We start from the raw sequence: 18,518 nt of genomic DNA, 5'->3' as shown, positions 1-18,518 counted from the left end.
TTTTGTCCAGAAACTAAGGGAAACGCGGGACCTTAAGAAGACCTAGCTTTTCCAAGGGGCTAGAGAGGCTGAAGAAAGTGGAGTTGACTTTGAACTGGAGGCTGAGCTTGGAAGGACAGAGAAATGGAAAGGATGAAGCTACTGAAGGACCAGCAGGTAAAGCGGTGAGATGGAGGAGACAGGACTTGTTTGCATTCTGGGTGGAGTGCCATGAAACTGTGCACCTGGAACTTCTCAAATCTCTTCAGTTTGTATGCTGAGATCTCCTTGAAGTGCAGGTTCCTAATTGGGCAATTAATTATGGCTAACCACTGCACAAGCATGCAGAAGGAATCTGTGAAAGAGAAGAATGAAGTCTCACCTTAATTTGAGGCGGTATGGTGCTCTCTATAAATGCAGTCGTTACTCAGAGAAGGGACTCAGAGTCTCGGATAAGCAGACAGGCTGTTGAAAGATGGTCCAACATTCCATTTGCCACCCAGCACTGCTTCCACAGTCTGTGCCCTGCGCTCCGCTCAGATCTGTCAAAATAAAGTACCGTACGAGGCTCCTGAAAAGCCTGCCCGCTTCCTGTGGATAGTTCTGTGCGAACAGCCCTGCCCCTGCCCTTGCCTCCTGGACTGACAGGACAGGGGGAGCAGCCCCTCGACGCCGTCACTGTCCACGGGTCCCGTGGATTCGGGAGGCCCTGCGTCTGCCCCGACAGGTCACAGAGAAGGGAAGGGCCTTGTGGGATCTGCTGGGACCTTTGTGTCATGCAGCTGAGTGCCCCTTTCCGCCCCTAATAAAGCTTGTCTTCCTCCAGAAAAAAAAAAAAAAAAAGAAAGAAAGATGGTCCAAAAGAAAGAAGGAGGGTATGCCAGGTAAGGGAGACAGCCAAATTGAAGCTATGGGATATGCTTATTTAAAAAAAGTAGAGGAGGCTGGTTGAGAAGTCAATGAGAATTGAAGTAGAATTTGACAATGTTTCCCAACCTTTAACTCATGGCACTTATTGAAAATGGTAATGATAGTGTGGGGTGAATGGAGGCAACCTAAAAGCATCAGGCTCTGCCACGTGAACTTAATTGAGATAGTTAAGTCAGTGTATATGGCCCATTGATTGATAAGCTCTCGAACAGTGGTTCTCAACCTTGGCTGCACCTTAGAATCACCTGGGAATCTTTTTAAAATCCTGATTTCTGGGCCTCATCCTCCGGAAATTCTGTTTCTTTGTTACTAATGTTGTGGCCCCACCCCATAACAAAGAAACAGAATGTCTGGAGGATGAGGCCCAGAGATCAGGATTTTAAAAAGATTCCCAGGTGATTCTAATGTGCAGCCAAGGTTGAGAACCACTGCTCTAGGATAATGAGTGAGGAATCCAGTATTGAAGCCCCTGATTGAAGTAAATCACATAGAGACATTCAGACTTGATTTGTTAGGATACGGAAAACCAATGTCAAAACTTGAACAGAAAAACTCGAAATGTTCAAAATGGTACTTTAAGGAAAATTCTATGACCACAGCATCTGGGATGGATTAAAAAGTTAGGTGATAGCTTGAGAATGGAGGAAGGAAAATATTTTAATACTAAAAGGTGGAATAGTATTTTGTGCAATTAGTGATTCCGTTGAGGTACTTCTGATCACTCAATATTACTGAAACAATAATTTTTAAAAGATTGTAATACATTTTAAGATTTTTTAAAAATGTATTTTTATTGAGTTCAGAGAAGAAGGGAGAGGGAGAGAGATAGAAACATCAATGATGAGAGAGAATCATTGATCGACTGCTTCCTGCACACCCCACACTGGAGATAGAGCCCACAACCAGGGCATGTGACCTGACTGGGAATTGAAATTGAATCCTGGTCGATGTTCAACCACCGAGCCACACTGGCCAGGATGAAATACATTTAAAATAAAAAGTATAAGCAACATTTTCTTCTGGGTATGGTTTGGATGATGATGATTATGATGATAATGATGTCACCATTCAAAGTATTCTATTGTCAACTAAAAAATAAATAAAAAGAAATCATTTAGTCTGAGTAAGTGAAACATTGAATTTAAAACTCTTTCCTACCACATAGAAGGCACTAAGCTGGACACTAGGAAAACAATAATGAAAAAGATAGGTGATGTGGAACCCCTAATCTTAGCAGACAACCTGAAATATAGAACATCCAGGCTTGTTCCAATGTAGTAAGCACTGTGACAGAAGCATACATATGGAGGAAGACACAAAGAATTCTAAAGTGGGGTTAGGAGTGGGGTGTGTGGCTTTTTTGATACCTTACCTGGATGAGGGATGAATACGATCAAATAGAGAAGGGAAAAGCACGGACAAATAAAGCGTGAGCTTATGGGTGTGAAGTTGCGCCACTGCATCCTTTCAAGAAGTGAGTACATTAATGTGACTAGTGTAATAGCTGAGCAGGGAGGTGCAGGGGCACCAGAGGGGCCGGGGGAGTGATAGGAGGTGAGAATGGAAAAGAGTAGCTCCTATCTCTCTGAGTGGAGCATAGCTTTTCTACCAGTCTCTCCTAGAGCGGCAGTGTGTGTGGTCAGCATGGGCTCTGGAGCCAAGTCCCCACCCTGCCACTTGCTAATTTAGTAACCTAAGGCAGATTGTTTAATCTCCCCATCTGTAAAATATGGGTAACAATATGGTCCCTGTCAGGTCTTTGTGATGACTGAATGAGTTAATGCATGAAAAGCGCTGAGAAGAGGGCCTAGAAGTTGAAAGTCGGCTATTATTATTAACATAATCAGGAACAACGTAATTGTTTTAGTTCTTGTGTTAGGAAAATGCAGTTTGAAATGTGAATTTTTCTTATCCATAGGTGTATGTACTCCATGCCTTCACAAGGTCTGTGAGTGGAGAAACTTGCTGAGATAGCTTCTAAAATATCTTCCAAGAATACTCACCCACTATCGTGCCTGAGAATTTACCACTAGGAGGTTCTTTATAAAATGTTCATACTCTAGGAAGAGGGAACATGGTTTTTTAGCTATAAGCATCTCAGCATGAATTAATTTACCACAGTGGGCAGGAAGGACTGGGCTGAGCCAAGGAAATGCAATGTTGGACAGGTGAGAGAAAGGTTCTAGCTTAGAATGTTGTCTATTGGGAGAGTGGAGTCTTCCCTTTGGGAACTAGGGATCATTTTGGAAAGGGGAAATTAGTTGAAGAGGAGAGCGGCCCAGAGGAGAAGAGAGAATTGTTTATTTAATTTTGCTTAGGGCCAACCTTGTTCATGAAAAGTTGCTGAAATGGTTTAAATAAAACTGCAGTCTGTCCTGGCCATTGTAGCTTAGTGGTAGAGCATCGGCCCGTGCACCCACGGTCTAGGTTTCGATTCCGGTCAAGGGCACATGCCTAGGTTGTGGGTTCGATCTCAGGGCATGTGTGGGAGACAACCAATCGATGTGTCTCTCTCACATCAGTGTTTATCTTTCTCTTCCTCCTTCCCTCCCTCTATTCCACTCTCTCTAAAAATCAATGGGAAAAATATCCTCCGGTGAGGATTAACAACAACCACAACAAATTAAATAAAACTGCAGTCAAGCCATAATTGTTTGACCCAATTTGCCTAAAAAATATTAAGGCTATAAGCCCTAATACATTTTATGTAAAATGTTTACTGATACTAACATAGAAGAAAAAATATTTTGATATATAATATGTTTACATATATATTTCCCTTTTTGTTTGAAGTTAAAGCTGACAATGGAATTCATGACTCTCTTGGGGTGCTAATTTCTAGGCAGCAACTGTTTATATGATGTGGGGTGCCTGTGCCAAATCATTGCACATTTACAGCCCTGTTGATGGGGTTTCCCCCTAGAGAGGACATAGTTCATTGGAGCTTTAGTGCAGACACCAGCACAGGCAGGTAAAATGTTTTTGTAATTGCCACTAGGAAGAAGAGAGGGCCCAAGGGTTCTTTTTCTGCCCAAGAGAGCTCCTCCCTTGTTAGAACTTAATTTGTTGTGTGTATGTGGACCAGATGGGTGGAATTAAACCTTCTAAGGTGTTGTGGTTAGATTGTTTTAAAATGTCTGGAGACTCCAGGAAATGTGAGAAATCACATTTCTTTTTCAAAGGACCATCCTTTTGTGGTTCAAATGTGGGCTTTTGAAACTGAAACTATAGCGCCCCTGGCTATAGGGTGGGGGTCTGTTTTCCTTTTCCTCCTATTGGGGTGTATATGAATTTCTTGACTTAATTAATGTTGGTGTTTTGGTAAACATGGCTCTAAGGTAGCCAGAGAGGGGACTAGAAGCTACTTAGTCATTGAAGGAAGTCCTTGCCTTCTACATATTGTCTACCCTGAAGAACTGGCCTCCCCAGTCTTCCTGCTACAGTCCTTCAGAGCATTCATATATCTGCCTGCCTGTGGTGTTGTAGAAGTAAGCTGTAGAAAAAAATCTCAGGAGGCTGCTTACGTGTGTGTGTGTGTGTGTGTGTGTGTGTGTGTGTGTGTGTGTGGTGTGAAAGAGAACAAAATATTGATCTAAAATGAACTCTGAAACTGAGGAAATATAAACTGTGTGTGATATTGTTCCCTGAAGAAGTTAGCCCAAATGCAGTTTCTTTTCCATTGTAGGTACTGAATTATCTTGAAACCGAATGTGCCCCAGTGGTAAAGGAAGTTAAAGAGATAAGTCCCCTCATTCTCCCTGGGGAAAGAAAAAAACACATATCTACATTTGGAACACAATGTATTGCTCTTTTTTTTTTTTTGCTTAGCTTTAAGAAAAGTCTAATGAGGTTGGAGCCAGTCAAGAAAATAGCTGAAATAATCAAAATTAGGGCTTCTATGTCCCTTCCATCAGGACCTACTTACATGGCAAATTCTGCAGCCTAAACAGTAGGATTATGTTATGGGTGAATTGTGTCTCCCCCCAGCCCCCTAAAATTTATATATTGAAGCCCTGACCCTCAGTAGCTCAGAATGTGATTACATTTGGAAATAGGATCTTGATAAAAGGCACATAATTAAGTACTATGGGGTCATTAGAGTGGGCCCTTATCCAATGTGACTGGTCTTATAAAAAGTGATTAGAACACAAAGGGAGAGACGGACACCAGGCACATGCACACACAGAGATGATCATGTGAATGACACAGGGAGATGATGATCACCTATAAGCCAATGAGAGAGGCTTCAGAAGAAACCACTCTGCCAATACCTTGATCTCAGGCTTCTAGCCTTCAGAACTGAGAGAAAACAAACTTCCGTTGTTTAAGTCACCCAGCCCATGCTCTTTTGTTATGGTAGCCCTAGCAAACTAAGATATGGACAGATGAGCACAGATATGGACAAATGATAAAGAATTATGAAGGGTCTAGAAAAGGAAGTGATTATCTCAAGATACCCTCAGGTCAGGGTTTCTTAAAGCAGCATCTGTATACTACCTGTATCAGAAACACCTATGATGCTTTTTACAAAGCAGGTCCCCAGGCCCCTCTGGACCTAGAGTTTTAAAATGAGGCCCAAGAATCTGTCTTTTCCATAAGACACCCCAAGTGATTTTTTTTGCACACTACAGTGTGAGTGAGACCCACCGTACAAGGTCCTGCCCAGCTTCTGGCTCTTTCCTGGGCCTACCTGTCTGGTACTAATACCATCTCAGCAAGTGCTGGTGTGTCTGGCACTCTGGCAGATGCTCTGTGGTCCAGGAACCAGGTATATATTCCACTGTAGATTATATCTCTCCAGGTGTCAGCCAGTGTTTATCAGCATGTGGAGAATGCTGGATAGGATGGACCACATGGAATCCTTAGGGAGTTTACTCTTGGTTCTTAGAAGAAATATGTGCCTCACCTATCTTTTTAAATAATGATCTACAGTACCTATTTCTATCATGAACTTTATTTAAAGAAGATATTACCTCGGCACCTAAATTCTCAGAGGGAATACAGGCCATAGAAAGAGTATATCTAACTTTTGCTATCCATCAGTAGAACTTATATGGAAATTTCTCTGACAGGATCTGGTGCCTTTTTACGCCTTGTATAGTAAATATAATATTAGTGAAATAGAGCAATAACACATACAAATAAATAATAATAAATGGAAAGGCATCTAGTAAATTACTGCAGCCAGGCTCTGTGCTTTCTCGAATTTCTTCATTTCCAAAGGGAATGGGAATGGAAAGTATTCTTTCATATACTAGTAGCATAAGGTGAATTTTCTTTCCCTCATCTGTGAACCAAAGAGAACTGAAGCTAAAGAGAGAGAGAAATAGTTGAGAATCCAAAGCAAACACAGTGACAAATATTTTCAAAGTAGGCAGGATAGGTGACATTTTGATTTAAATATGACAGTTCCCTAGAAAATTGTAAAATCTGCCCCCTTCCTCATTTACAAATGTGACTGCAGGCTACAACAAGCTTTTGTAAGTTTATTTTTATTTATTTATTTAAAAATAGTTTGTTTTTTTAATTGATTTCAGAGAGGAAGAGAGAGGGAGAGATAGACATCAATGATGAGACTCATTGATTGGCTGCCTCTTGCACGCCCCCTGTTGGGGATGAGCCCCCCAACCTGGGCACGTGCCCCGAGGGGAAATTGAACCATGACTTCCTGGTTCACAGGTCAACGCTCCACCACTGAGACAGGCTAGTCGGGCCACAGGTTTCTTTTTCAAACTGGAATGTAGACAGGCCATTTGAGAATGTCCAGGTGGGCAGGTCTTTGGGCTGGTTCTCTGTTCTCCTCTGGCGGTACCCCCTTGAAACAGGAGGCAGCTGGTGCCCACCTGTCCAGGGTTACCTGTGGCCGGCATTTCTTCATCACCTAATGGCAGGCCCTGCCGACTAACTGCACGTTCGTGTCTCTGTGTAGCCTACTCATTCCCACTGGACTTCTATTTCTGACCGGGTGGGGATGGGAGGATGAATGGCAAATGGCAGTTGTGCTTCGGGTGCTTTCCAGAAACAAGAATTCTGGCACTGGAGATAAATTGATTTTAAACTCTAGACCTTAATCGTCCGGAGAGGTTCAGAAGGGAAGCCCCGAGAGCCACCGGGCTTCCCGAGGCAAGAGGGGAGGGAGGACGCGCGCACTCTTCAAGGAGACAGCCTCCGGCGTGGCCGTGACCGCGACCGCTGTCAGAGGCGCCCGAACAATGCGCGGCGGCGGGCCGGGCTGAACCGGGCTCTCCACTTGGACCCACGCGTCCCTCGTGTGGCGTAAGGATGGGGCTCGTTCCTAGCCGTTCCCGAGCGGCCCTTCTCCTCCGACCCGGCCTCGGCAAGGTCTCGGCCTGAGGCCAGGCAGCCCCACGGGCCTTGACCCTGGGACCAGCGGGCTCGGGGGCGCGGCGGCGGCGGGCCGAGCGGGCCGGCGGCGGCGGCGCCTTCATTAGAGGGCGCTCTGGGGGCGGCGGCGCCGCAGTCCGGCTCCCGCCGCTTCCTCCCGCCTCCCTTCCCCACCAGCCGGCGAACGCGATCGGGCCGTGGGGACCGCGTTTCCGCGCCGCCAGGGACGGGCGCGGGCCGCGCCGCAGCCAGAGGAGCGGGTCCGGGTCGCGCCGCCGCCTCCTTCCGCCGGCCGCGCCGCCGGCCATGCATTCTTCCGGCTCCTCCGGCTCCCGCAGCCCGGGCGGGGGCTCGGCCAGCCCGAGGTAACCCGGCTCGGCGGGCGCAGGCCCGGGGCTGCGGCGGCGCCGGGCCCGGGGAGGCGCCGGGGGGTGGGGAAGGGGTGTCGTGCGGCTGGGAGGCGGCGGCCGCGGCGGCGGCAGCACGAGAGACCCAGGGCGCGGTAGGCCCCGAGGAGGAGGCGGGAGCGCGGGGCGTCCGCCCGCCTCCCCGGGACCCGCCCCGGTGACAGGTCCGGCCTCTGAGTCCCCGCCGTCCCTCTGTCCGCAGGCAGCCGCGAGGGCAGTAAGGCGCCCGCTCGCGCCGCGCCTGGGCCGCCGCCGGGTCCATGACCGCGACCCCTCGTCCGGGGACACACGCCGCCGCCGCCGCCGCCGCCGCGCACTCGCGCGCCCAGGGCCGCCGGTCCCCGGCCCCGCTCGCCCCCGCGCTCCTGCGCCAGCCGGCCGCGCACGCCGAGGTGAGCCGGGCGCGCGGGCCGACACCGCCGCCCCGACCCCGTCCCCACCCGCGGAAACCGCTGCGGGCTCCACCCGCCAGCCGGGCGCAGTCGTCGCCCCCGCCTCCCCGCTCCTTCCATCCTCCCCCGCGCCCGGCCCTCTCCGCTCGGGGACTTCATCCCCTCCATCCCTTGACCCTCGCCTTCCCCTCCTCCTGCCCTTCCTCCTTCTCGCTGTATTACCCCCCATTTGCTTTCTTCTCACCTTTCTGCCCCCTTTCTGGCCCCCCCTCCTTTCTTTCTTAAAAAAGGAAAACAAAAGCCCCCTTTGCGCAAATGAGCGTTTTTTAAGCGGAACTCCTTTTGCCAACGCGAGAGACTGATTCTGTGCATGAATGGTGTTGGAGAGGGTACCGGGTCTCCGGAATCTGGGAAATCTGATCGAGAGGTGCCAGCCTTCTCGCCACTCGTGTCCTCAGTTGGGAGAGCCTGAGGGTGGCAGAAGCAAGTGGGTCTGTCTGTCTGTCGGTCTGAGTGTCTAAAACAGAAGACTGCAGTGAGGCGCGGTGCGAGGACGGCCGCCGGTTAGTTCGTGGGCACGGCGCTCTCCTTTGCTAAATATATTATGACATACCCTGCGCCTCTGTGAGCGGCTCCCTTGACCTTGTGCGGCTCCTCCTCCCTCGCTCTCTGTCCCCCTCTGGAATTTCCCGGAGAGATCACCGAGGTACTGAGATCCCTGATTTTCTTTTATTTACTTTTATTTGTGTGTGTGCTGGAGACGATTTTCTCTGTTGGTGGCTGTGTAGATGTGTTTAACCCGTGTGCCTTTTTAAAATGCATTTTCCTTTCACCCCAGAAAGACAGGACGGACTCCCATGTGAGAATGGCTGTGACTTTGGAACGAGCTCCCTGGCTGGGCTGGACCTTGGTGAAAGCCCTGATGAGGTTTGCCTTCATGGTTGCCAACAACCTGGTTGCAATTTCATCCTACGTCTTCTATGTGATTGTGCTTCAGCCCCTCCGCGTGCTGGACAGTAAGAGCTTCTGGTACATTGAAGGAATCATGTACAAATGGCTCCTAGGCATGGTGGCTTCATGGGGATGGTATGCTGGATATACAGGTAAGAGCGGGAGCCCTTTCGTTTTATGTATGTACTGTTCAGGAGCCATGATTAACTATATGTTATACTTTGGGTGGACGATGTTTTTACGCTTGGACTATTGAAAAATACATAGAAAACAATTCTGAGTTTTTTTCTTTAGAATCCCAATTAATAAGGGTATTTTCAGCAGTATAATTTCATAACTATATGTTGATAAATTCCTTCAATGACATGTTATTTATGTGATTGACAGTTAGTAAAACCGGTCTGCAGAAGCTCTCTTAGAGAAATAGGAGTGAGTGGGTTATATAGTATTTGAAGGCTTATAAAATGAAGAGGTAAGATACTTAGCTCATAAACAGTGGGCTTTTAGAAAAAGGACTGAGCTATATGTGTGTTAAGATAGTTTAATATGTTTTTGTTCATTTAATATAATAATTGTACTGTTAAGATTTTAAGTCAAGCAAAAAAATGACTCTTTTCTCTTACGTACGTTTCTTTTGCTTACTAGAACCTCTGTTTTATCTCATAAATCTATATTAGAAGATTAAATGTAAAGGTTCAGTTTAACATATGTTAAGCTAATTTATCTTCTGAATGCCTTTAAGCACATTTTTCTTTCTGCCTTTACCTTGCATTTCGGGAAGCAGGACCAGTGCTGTTCTGGAGTGGACTTTTAGAGACCTAGAGGAGAAGTAGGGTTTGTTTTCTGTTTTGAGGCCTGGTGTGCTGTGAGAACTTGTGCCTCACTGATGAAAATTCTCCATTGTGTAGTATATTGATTTGACTTTTTTTTCCCCCCTAAGAATTGGGATGATGAAAAAAAGCATTGAGGTTTCTTAGCACTTGTCTCAGACTATTGAGGCTTTTAGATTTTTATGACTGATGGGCTCCTGTAGATGGTGTGGGTCAGTGGAGTGTAGTTCGGAGTTTAGAAGAGTGAGGAAGGTACTCTCAGGCTCAAACAGCACAGCAGTTCCCCATTTTAAATTCTCTGCCTCCCTCTTTCCTGCCCAGGCTGCACCTGCAGATTTTGTCCAGACACGTGAGAAAAGGACTGACAGCACCCAGGTTTTATGGAGTCTGACAGACTCTTGCCAGGTCAGAGTGCTCTCAGTCGCCCCAGATGAGGCCTTTTCTCCTCCTGGCGATGCCATTTATGATACTGGAAACCCCAGAGTCCCTGGGTAGTGTATGCATTGCTTCCTTGTCATATGTTCTGTTTAGATCCTAATGCTTTTTGGGCATAGTTAGTGAGCTTCTAGTCCTTTCATAGGAACTTGTGGTAGCAGTAGGGGCGATAGAGAAAAAATGAAGTTCTCATCTATGGTGTTGAACATTTACCTGAACTGCATTGCTGTTTTAGAATTGCTTTGCTGTATATAGTTTGTGCTTCCCCAGATATCCTATATGGTACGAGTGGCTTTGTTCTCTGTATGGTATACTTCAGTTGCTTTTTTAAAATGAGTTGATAGGGTTTTTAGATGTAAATTCTCGAAGTTCATTCTACTTAAACTCGATGCAATTACTGAAATGCTTGTGCTTGTGTGTGCGGTATATTTGTGTATAAGTGTTAGCATGATGAGAAACTGAAAAAAATTAATTTGGCATTGACCTTGAGATTGTAAGGAGTGCAGCTGTAATGCTGCTTGAAGTTAAAGTTAATTATCCTATGGCCACAGCAGGGCCGCAGTGTATTTTAAGCGTATTTTCTTGGGGTGTCTCTTCCTTGCTGTCTATGGAACTGCATGTTTCTTTGGCCACCTGCTTGGTCTTGACATGATCTGCACATTTTAGTCTCTCTGAAGCATTTGCTGTCTTCAGGCTATTGCATTTTGACCATTTGGTCAGTTTGTCTCATTTAAGAGTAGATTATTTTCGTGTGCTTATTTTAAATGGTTTTTCTATAGGTAGACTACTTTTAGAGGGTCTGGTCATGGTTTGATCATAGCAGAGCATCGTCAAGAGGTCAAACAAATGTAGGAATGACATTCGTTGAAAGCTGCAACTGGGTCTAAAGCAAACATAAGCAGGGATTGATGGGCAGATGTACCCAAAAAAGCATCTAGGACAGTGATTTCCAACCTTTGTCATCTCATGGCACACATAAACTAATTACTAAAATTCTGCAGCACACCAAAAAAAATGTTACTTTTTTTTTTGCCAATCTGATAAAAAAAGATATAATTTTGACTTACTCACATTGGACAGCTATTGTTGTGTTGGCTGTTGTCATTTTTTAAATTTGACAATCTAAGGGAAAAGAAGTCAGTGCCCCTGACTTAATAGTCAGCTATTGCATGTTTTAAAAATTCTTGTGGCACACCAGTGTGCCTGCCCTCGCTCGCACACTGGTTGAAAATCACTAGTCTAGGAGGTCATAATAACCTCTGTAGGAATTTATCTTTCATTTCTTCCTTTTGTATCAAGAGGAGGATGGGTTTAAGTTTTGTTTTTCCCCCTCTGCTGAAATTTCACAGATGGAAAATTGAACCTTGTTAAAGGAATTCTTCTCAGCAGGTCTCGTCTGTTCATGTTTTAGAATAAAAATGGCCAAACTTTGTTGAAAAACCACTTCCGAGGAAACCTTAAATACGAATTAATTAAATATTAATTAGGAAGCTGAAAAGTGAATATTGGTTTAGAGTATCATTTTTTCAAAATGTGGTATTCTGTCTAAGACAAGTCGATTACACGGCTTATGTTGCTTATCAATCCTACACTGCCCTATATGGTAGCTTCTAGACTCTGTGGCTATTTAAATTAAATTAATTAAAATGAAATAAAATTTAGTTTCTCAGTCACACCAACCACATTTCAAGTGCTCTGTACTAGGTGTCTAGTGGCTATTGTATGGGACAGTGCAGATGTATAACATTTCCATCATCACAGAAAGTTTTGTTGGACAGAGTTAATGAATAGTCAGTATGGCTTTCTCCTATTTCTTAGGAAAAATGCATTTTATCTTTATAAAGAATACTTTTCTAAACATAGTTCTAAATAGGTTTCTTTTAGGAAAGGCCCGAAGATTTATTCAAGCTTTTTACAATTATCTTTTAATTTGAGGCAAATGTCACTAAACTGTGTCCTTTAAACTCAGACATGCTTCTTGGATGGGGAATGAAGTTGAATGAACATTTTTTTTTTTTAAATATACTTTTTTAATTGATTTTAGAGAGGAAAGGAGAGAGATAGAGAGATAGAAACATCAATGATGAGAGAGAATCATTGATAGGCTGCCTCCTGCATGTCCCCTACTGGGGATCAAGCCCGCAACCCAGACATATGCCCTTGGCCAGAATTGAACCTGTGACCCTTTAGTCCGCAGGCCAACGCTCTATCCACTGAGCCAAACCGGCTAGGGCTTGAATGAACATTTTTGTATTTCATTTGAGTTCTCAGAGCTGGAGAAGACAAAGAGGACGGAAAGGGGTTTTCTGGCCTTTCTGCTGGTTTCTGACTTTATGTCTTGTTAGGGGAACACAGTTCTTTTTTATTTATTTATTTATATTTATTTTTTATATATTTTTATTACATTTATAGAGGGAGAAAAAGAGAGAGAGAGAGAAACACCAGTGATGAGAGAGAATCCGGGATCGGCCACCCCCACCAGGAATGCAGCCTACAACCCAGGATGTGTCCCTACCACCTGGGTATCACTCTAATCACCTGTGCTTCTAGGCCAGGGCATGGGGGGAAACACAGTTCTTAAAAGATCTCTGAAGATATTGGGGTTTGTTTTGTTCATCTCTAGCTTGAGACGAAGTAGTGATGCTTGTTGGTACTGGATTTCCTTTTGTGGGAAGGGCTGTAGAAATATCTCACGTGGAGGAAAACGTGTATACTGCTTTTGCGCTAATATTTCAAGGGCACACCAAAAGAGGTACTAGCTTAATGAATGATTCATATCTGTGATAAATCAGTACACTTCTCTCCCCTCAACTTAAGTGGACACTGGCAAATTCCAGGGAGAATTTTTAAAAATAAAATGTTTGTTTTGAATCTCATTCACTTATTTTAATAAATTCATTGTTCCCCATCCAAACACATTTAATTAAAGTCTCTTACACAAAATTGTTTAAAAATATTCATTGTAACTGGAAGCACCAGTTATATAGGGTGAGTCTTTTTGGGCCATAGTCAAGCTGAGAGGGAGCTGGGGTTGTCAGGGCACTTGCCACTAAACTATTTTTGCTTAGCAAATGCTGTTTCTCTTAGAGTGGGTATTTACTTGGGTGGTTTTAGGGAAGCTGATGGAGATTAGGTTTAGCTTCCTCCTACTCCCCAAGTGACAGCTGTCATGGTTCTATGTTAGTCTTTGTGGGTTGATTATTTGATTGTGTTTTTTACCGGGATACAAATTCACCCTGTGAGAAAAAAATACTTGGAATTATGTATGACCTTGAAATTCTAGAAAAATGTAGAAAATATATCTTCTAGAGCAGTATTTTTCCACCTTGATTGAGTCATAAACCAATTTAGTGTGTCAAGATGAACATTTTTTAAAAGTAAAATATAATAGAGTTAAATAGAGAAGATCAGAAAAGTTTGTATCTATCTGTACTAGGTAGTGCTACTGAAAGTGTTGTTTTACTGTGAGCCCTGTCAACATATGAAAGGCATTGTTCAAGGGAGAGAACACTGCAGTTTACAACTCTGGGAGTCAGATGTCTTGATCTGGCTTTGACTCACTGGAGATGGGGGGCGGGGGGGCGGGGGAGGCGGCGCGAGATCCTTACCTGCTCTGTGAGCACTGGAGACATGATCTTCTTTATAACCCTGGAGCCCAGTTTGGTGCTCGATGCTCAGAGTGCGCCATAGTGTCTACATATTTCTTGAACGATCCCTTCTTTCTTTCTTGGCCCCAGCTGAGGTGCTTTAGCTGCCTACCTTCCTGAAAGGTCTGATATCCAGGTATTGCAATCCCCAAATATAAATCTGAAACTGCGTCATGTTTTTCACACACATACATATAAATACATATAAATACATATCCTATAATACCGCATTTGCTAACTTAACACACCTTTATTGAGCTTCTATTATGTCTGGATTTCTGGAAGAAGTTAAAAACATGTTGCTTCATCAGAAGTATTTTTAGTGTACTGTAAGTGATAAAAATCCTACTTCAGTCTCTCCTCTTACAGAGAACAATAGTCCAACTGGAATTTTAATTTTTGAATGCTTGACGATAAACCCATTAGAGTGAGGAGTTGCTGTATGATGTTAGGTTGAAAACTGATCTTGACATAAATTCAGCTGAGGAGTTTTCAGTACAATGTTTTGATTTTTATATAGAAAATAAACCATTAAAGGTAAATATTACTAAATGCTTTAAATTCAGCAGCCTGGTGGTACTTCAAATTTGATAAGTAGCTTTATTTCAAAGATCAAATGTAATTGAGTAATTTATTCTAGATAGCTTTTCTTTTGGAAATATATATTCATTCATGCCCATGTGCAGTATTACAGAAGCTTATGAAGCAGTATTTTTAGTGCGTAAGACTTCGGATTCTGGATTCAGATAAAGAGCTGGTGAAACAATTCCTACTTTCTTTTTGTTTACATTTGCCTGGTATATCTTTGCCCATCCTTTTGTTTTTGAACTTTTTAAATGACTGATTTAGATATGTGTCTAATAATCAGTATAGAATTAGGTTTTGCTTTATCAATCAATTTGAAAATCTCTTTTAATGAGTTGAATCCATTTACATTTATTGATATGTCAGATTATGTTTTATCAGTGCTCTGTCATTGTACTTTATTTTGTTTTCTGTTTTTATATATATAAATTTTAAGCCTTTCACTGTGTAGTCTGTTTTTCTTTGCTTTTTTATTGTTCTGATATTTAGTAAGGCTTGTATATTTGTCTTCTCAGTTACTTTATATGATAGCTTTAGTTCTCTATTGATAATAACTATTAGTTGTCTTTCGATAAACAAAAGTAAAATTCTTTTTAAATCCTCTCTTCTCTCTTCCTCTTTCTCGTTTCCATCATCCAATTTTAGTCAATGGTCAATAATATTTATTCACAATATATTTAAATTTGCACTATTATGAGTCTTATACTTATACTACTTGCTTTGTGAGCTTTAAGGCTATCCATTTACTCTCAGCTATTACATCAAGGTAATCAGTAATCAGTGCTCCCTGCTCACTCTCTCCTTTCTTCCAGTTTTTGTTACTTGCATTTATATTTTGTTATGGCCTATAATATTTATGTTTTATTTTATTACCCTCATTTCCTTCTGGTTTAGTCTTAATTCTTCAGTTAAATATATATAGTGCCCACCCAAGCACTTTTGATGAAGACTTTCCCAGTCAGCCTTTGGTTGGCTAAAGTGCATCCTCTAGTAGTTTCTCAATAAGGAATCATGGGAACAACATAGGAATATTATTTTTACGATATTTTCAGAACTTCTTTTAATTGCTTTATACTCAAAGGACATCTTAGTAGGCAATAAAATCTTTGGCTTACTCTTTCTTTCTTACAGGTGTTGTAAAAATGTCTCTTGGCATTAAATGTTGTCATGGAGATGTGTGAAGCCAGCTTGAATTTTTCCTTATGATTTGATGTTTTTTGCCTATCTACCCCAAAGAGATATAATTCACACACCTTAGAATTTACCATATTAAAATGTACAATTTAGTGATCTTTATTATAATTGCAAGATTATACAACCATCCTCCCCATTCACTAATTCCGGAACACTTAATCACCCCCCCCCCACCCATTAGCAGTGACTCCCCATTTCTTCCTCTCTAACCTCTGGCAACCACTAATCTATGCTCTATCTCTATGGATTTGCCTATTCTGGACATTTCCTATAAATGGAATCGTACAATATATGGTCTTTTGAGTCTGACTTCTTTCATTTAGCATAATGTTCTCAAGGTGTGTCTATATTGTAACATGTCAGTCTTTCATTCCTTTGTATGATTGAATATTTCATTGTATGGATAGATCACACTTTGTTTATACATTCATCAATTGATGAAAATTTGGTTTGTTTACACATTTTGGCTATTGTAAATAATGCTGCTGTGAATATTCATGTATGTCCACTCTGTGTGGACATACGTTTTTCCTAGGTATCTTAGTTTTTTTGTTGCAATGGTAAATGGAATTTTTTTGTTTGTTTGTTTCTCTTTCTGTGAGTTCATTACTGGTATATAAAAAAGCCATAGATTTCTGGGTGTTAATTTTGTATTCTGCTACATTGCCAAATTCATTTATTAAGTCTAGTAGTTTTTTGATGGAGTCTTTGGGGTTTTCTATGTACAATATCATGTCATTGCAAATTGGATGCCTTTTATTTCTTCTTGTCTGATCGCTATGGCTAGCACTTCCAGAACTATGTCAAACAGGAGTGGTGAAAGTGGGCATCCCTGTCTTGTTCCTGTTCGTAGGGGAAATGGTTTTAGTTTTTAACCATTGGCTATAGGTTTGTCATATAACGGCCTTTATCATGTTGAGATATGCCCCCTCTATTCCCACTTTGCTGAGAGTTTTTATAAAAAATGGGTGTTGGATTTTGTTGAATGTGTTTTCTGCGTCTATCGATATGATCATGTGATTTTTGTCTTTCAACTTGTTTATGTGATGTATCACGTGTATTGATTTGCAAATATTGTACCAGCCTGGCATCCATGGAATAATCCCTCTTGATCATGGTGTATGATCTTTTTAATATATTGTTGGGTGCGATTTGCTAATATTTTGTTGAGGATTTTGGCATCTATGTTCATCAGGGATATTGGCCTGTAATTCTCTTTCTTTGTAGTGTCTTTATCTGGTTTAGGAATTAGGATAATACTGGCCTCATAAAAAGAATTTGGAAGTGTTCCTTCCTCTTAGATTTTCTGAAATAGTTTGAGAAGTATAGGTGTTAGTTCTTCTTTGAATGTTTGGTAAAACTCCCCTGTGAAGCCTTCTGGGCCTGGGTTTTTGTTTGGTGGGAGTTGTTTGATTACTGCTTCTATTTCATCAGTTGTTATTGGCCTATTCAAGTTTTTTGATTCTTCCTGATGCAGTTTTGGGAGTTTGTATTTTTCTAGGAATTTGTCTATTTCATTCATATTGTCCAGCTTGTTGGCATATAGTTGTTTGAGCATATGTTTTTAATTCTCTTGGACCTAGGAGTCAAATTGCTGGGTCATATGATAATTCTATGTTTAACTTTTTGAGGCGTTGCCAAACTGTTTTCCATAGAAGCTGTCCCATTATACATTCCCTATTTAGAAGAGTTTTAATTTCTCTACATCTGCACTAATACTTATTTTCTGGGTTATTGTAGTTTAAATTTGGCCATCCTATGTAAGTGAAGTGGTAGCTCATTGTGGTTTAGATTTGCATTTCCCTAGTGACTAATGATGTTGAGCATCTTTTCATGTGCTTATTAGCCATTTGTATCTCTGGAGAAATGTCTATTAAATTGCGGACAGATCACAAGAATTCTCATGTTTTCATATTATACAGTGTTTTACAAAGTATCATACTTTAAAAAATATTAGTGTGTAAGAACATGTAATAAATTACTTCAAAATGCAATGGGTATTTAATTTTAAGGCGTGCCTTTAACATTTATGTAAAATGTTTTTTGTACTCGTTCAGTAGAAACTTATCTGGCCACTGGGTAAAGCTAGCAATAAAACTACTGGTCTGCAATGTGTTAAAATCCTTTGCCCGTTTTTAAATGAGGTTGTTTGTCTTTTTTTAAAATGTGATTTTAAGGAGAGAGAAGAAGGGAGAGAGAGAGAGAAACATCCATGAGAGAGAACCATCTATGGGTTGCCTCCTGCACACCCCCTACTGGGGATTGAGCCAGCAAGCTGGGCATGTGCCCTGACCAGGAATTGAACTGGCGACCCCTTGGTGCATGGGACAATGCTCAACCAACTGAGCACACCAGCCAGGGCCGGTTGTTTGTCTTTTTATTATCTATCTACATATAAAAGCCTAAGTGACAGAACAACCTGTTGCTATAACACACACTGACCACCAGGGGGCAGGTGCTCATCGCAGGAGCTGGCCCCTGGTGGTCAGTGCGCTCCCACAGCAGGAGTGCTGCTCAACTGACAGACCTGTCCTGGCAGCCCACCAGCCCGGGCTGCAGCCACTCACTCCTTCAGTAGTCCTGCAGGTCCAATCTCCGGAGAATGGGCCAGGCACCAACAGACCAGCGCAGCAGCATGATCCTGACAGTGCTGCCAGCCTTCTAGAAGTCAGCCATGGCCACTTCCCCTCCCTAGATGCTCTGCAAAGAAGAAACAATATAAAAGTGGCTGCCAGGTGGCTCCTGATAACCACCATGAATGTCAGCGGGACAGATCCAGATCCTGGGCCTGCAAGGGCGTCCTACCACCTCCCTGGAGGGCCA

At 42.8% G+C, this 18,518-nt stretch overlaps 1 protein-coding gene across 6 annotated transcripts in view; it reads left to right on the top strand.

Moving 5' to 3' along the window:
- Positions 1-7,483: 7,483 nt before the first annotated feature.
- The window catches only part of LPGAT1 (lysophosphatidylglycerol acyltransferase 1), a 56,119-nt gene continuing 45,084 nt past the window's right edge, over positions 7,484-18,518 (top strand). For 3 of the 6 annotated variants that reach the window (XM_036342573.1, XM_036342577.1, XM_036342578.1), the window contains exons 1-3: positions 7,484-7,619; positions 7,864-8,053; positions 8,892-9,156. In XM_036342573.1, the coding sequence (XP_036198466.1) occupies positions 7,922-8,053; positions 8,892-9,156 (397 nt within the window). In that variant the 5' untranslated portion in view covers positions 7,484-7,619; positions 7,864-7,921. Of the gene's footprint in view, positions 7,620-7,839; positions 8,054-8,449; positions 8,760-8,891; positions 9,157-18,518 lie in introns of those variants that run through there. The other 3 variants (XM_036342575.1, XM_036342574.1, XM_036342576.1) reach the window with 3 other exon arrangements.

Source organism: Myotis myotis, unplaced genomic scaffold, assembly GCF_014108235.1.
Source record: "Myotis myotis isolate mMyoMyo1 unplaced genomic scaffold, mMyoMyo1.p scaffold_m19_p_18, whole genome shotgun sequence".
NCBI lineage: Eukaryota > Metazoa > Chordata > Mammalia > Chiroptera > Vespertilionidae > Myotis > Myotis myotis.
Note: the sequence above shows the minus strand (reverse complement) of the source record. Positions and strands in the feature narration are given on the sequence as shown.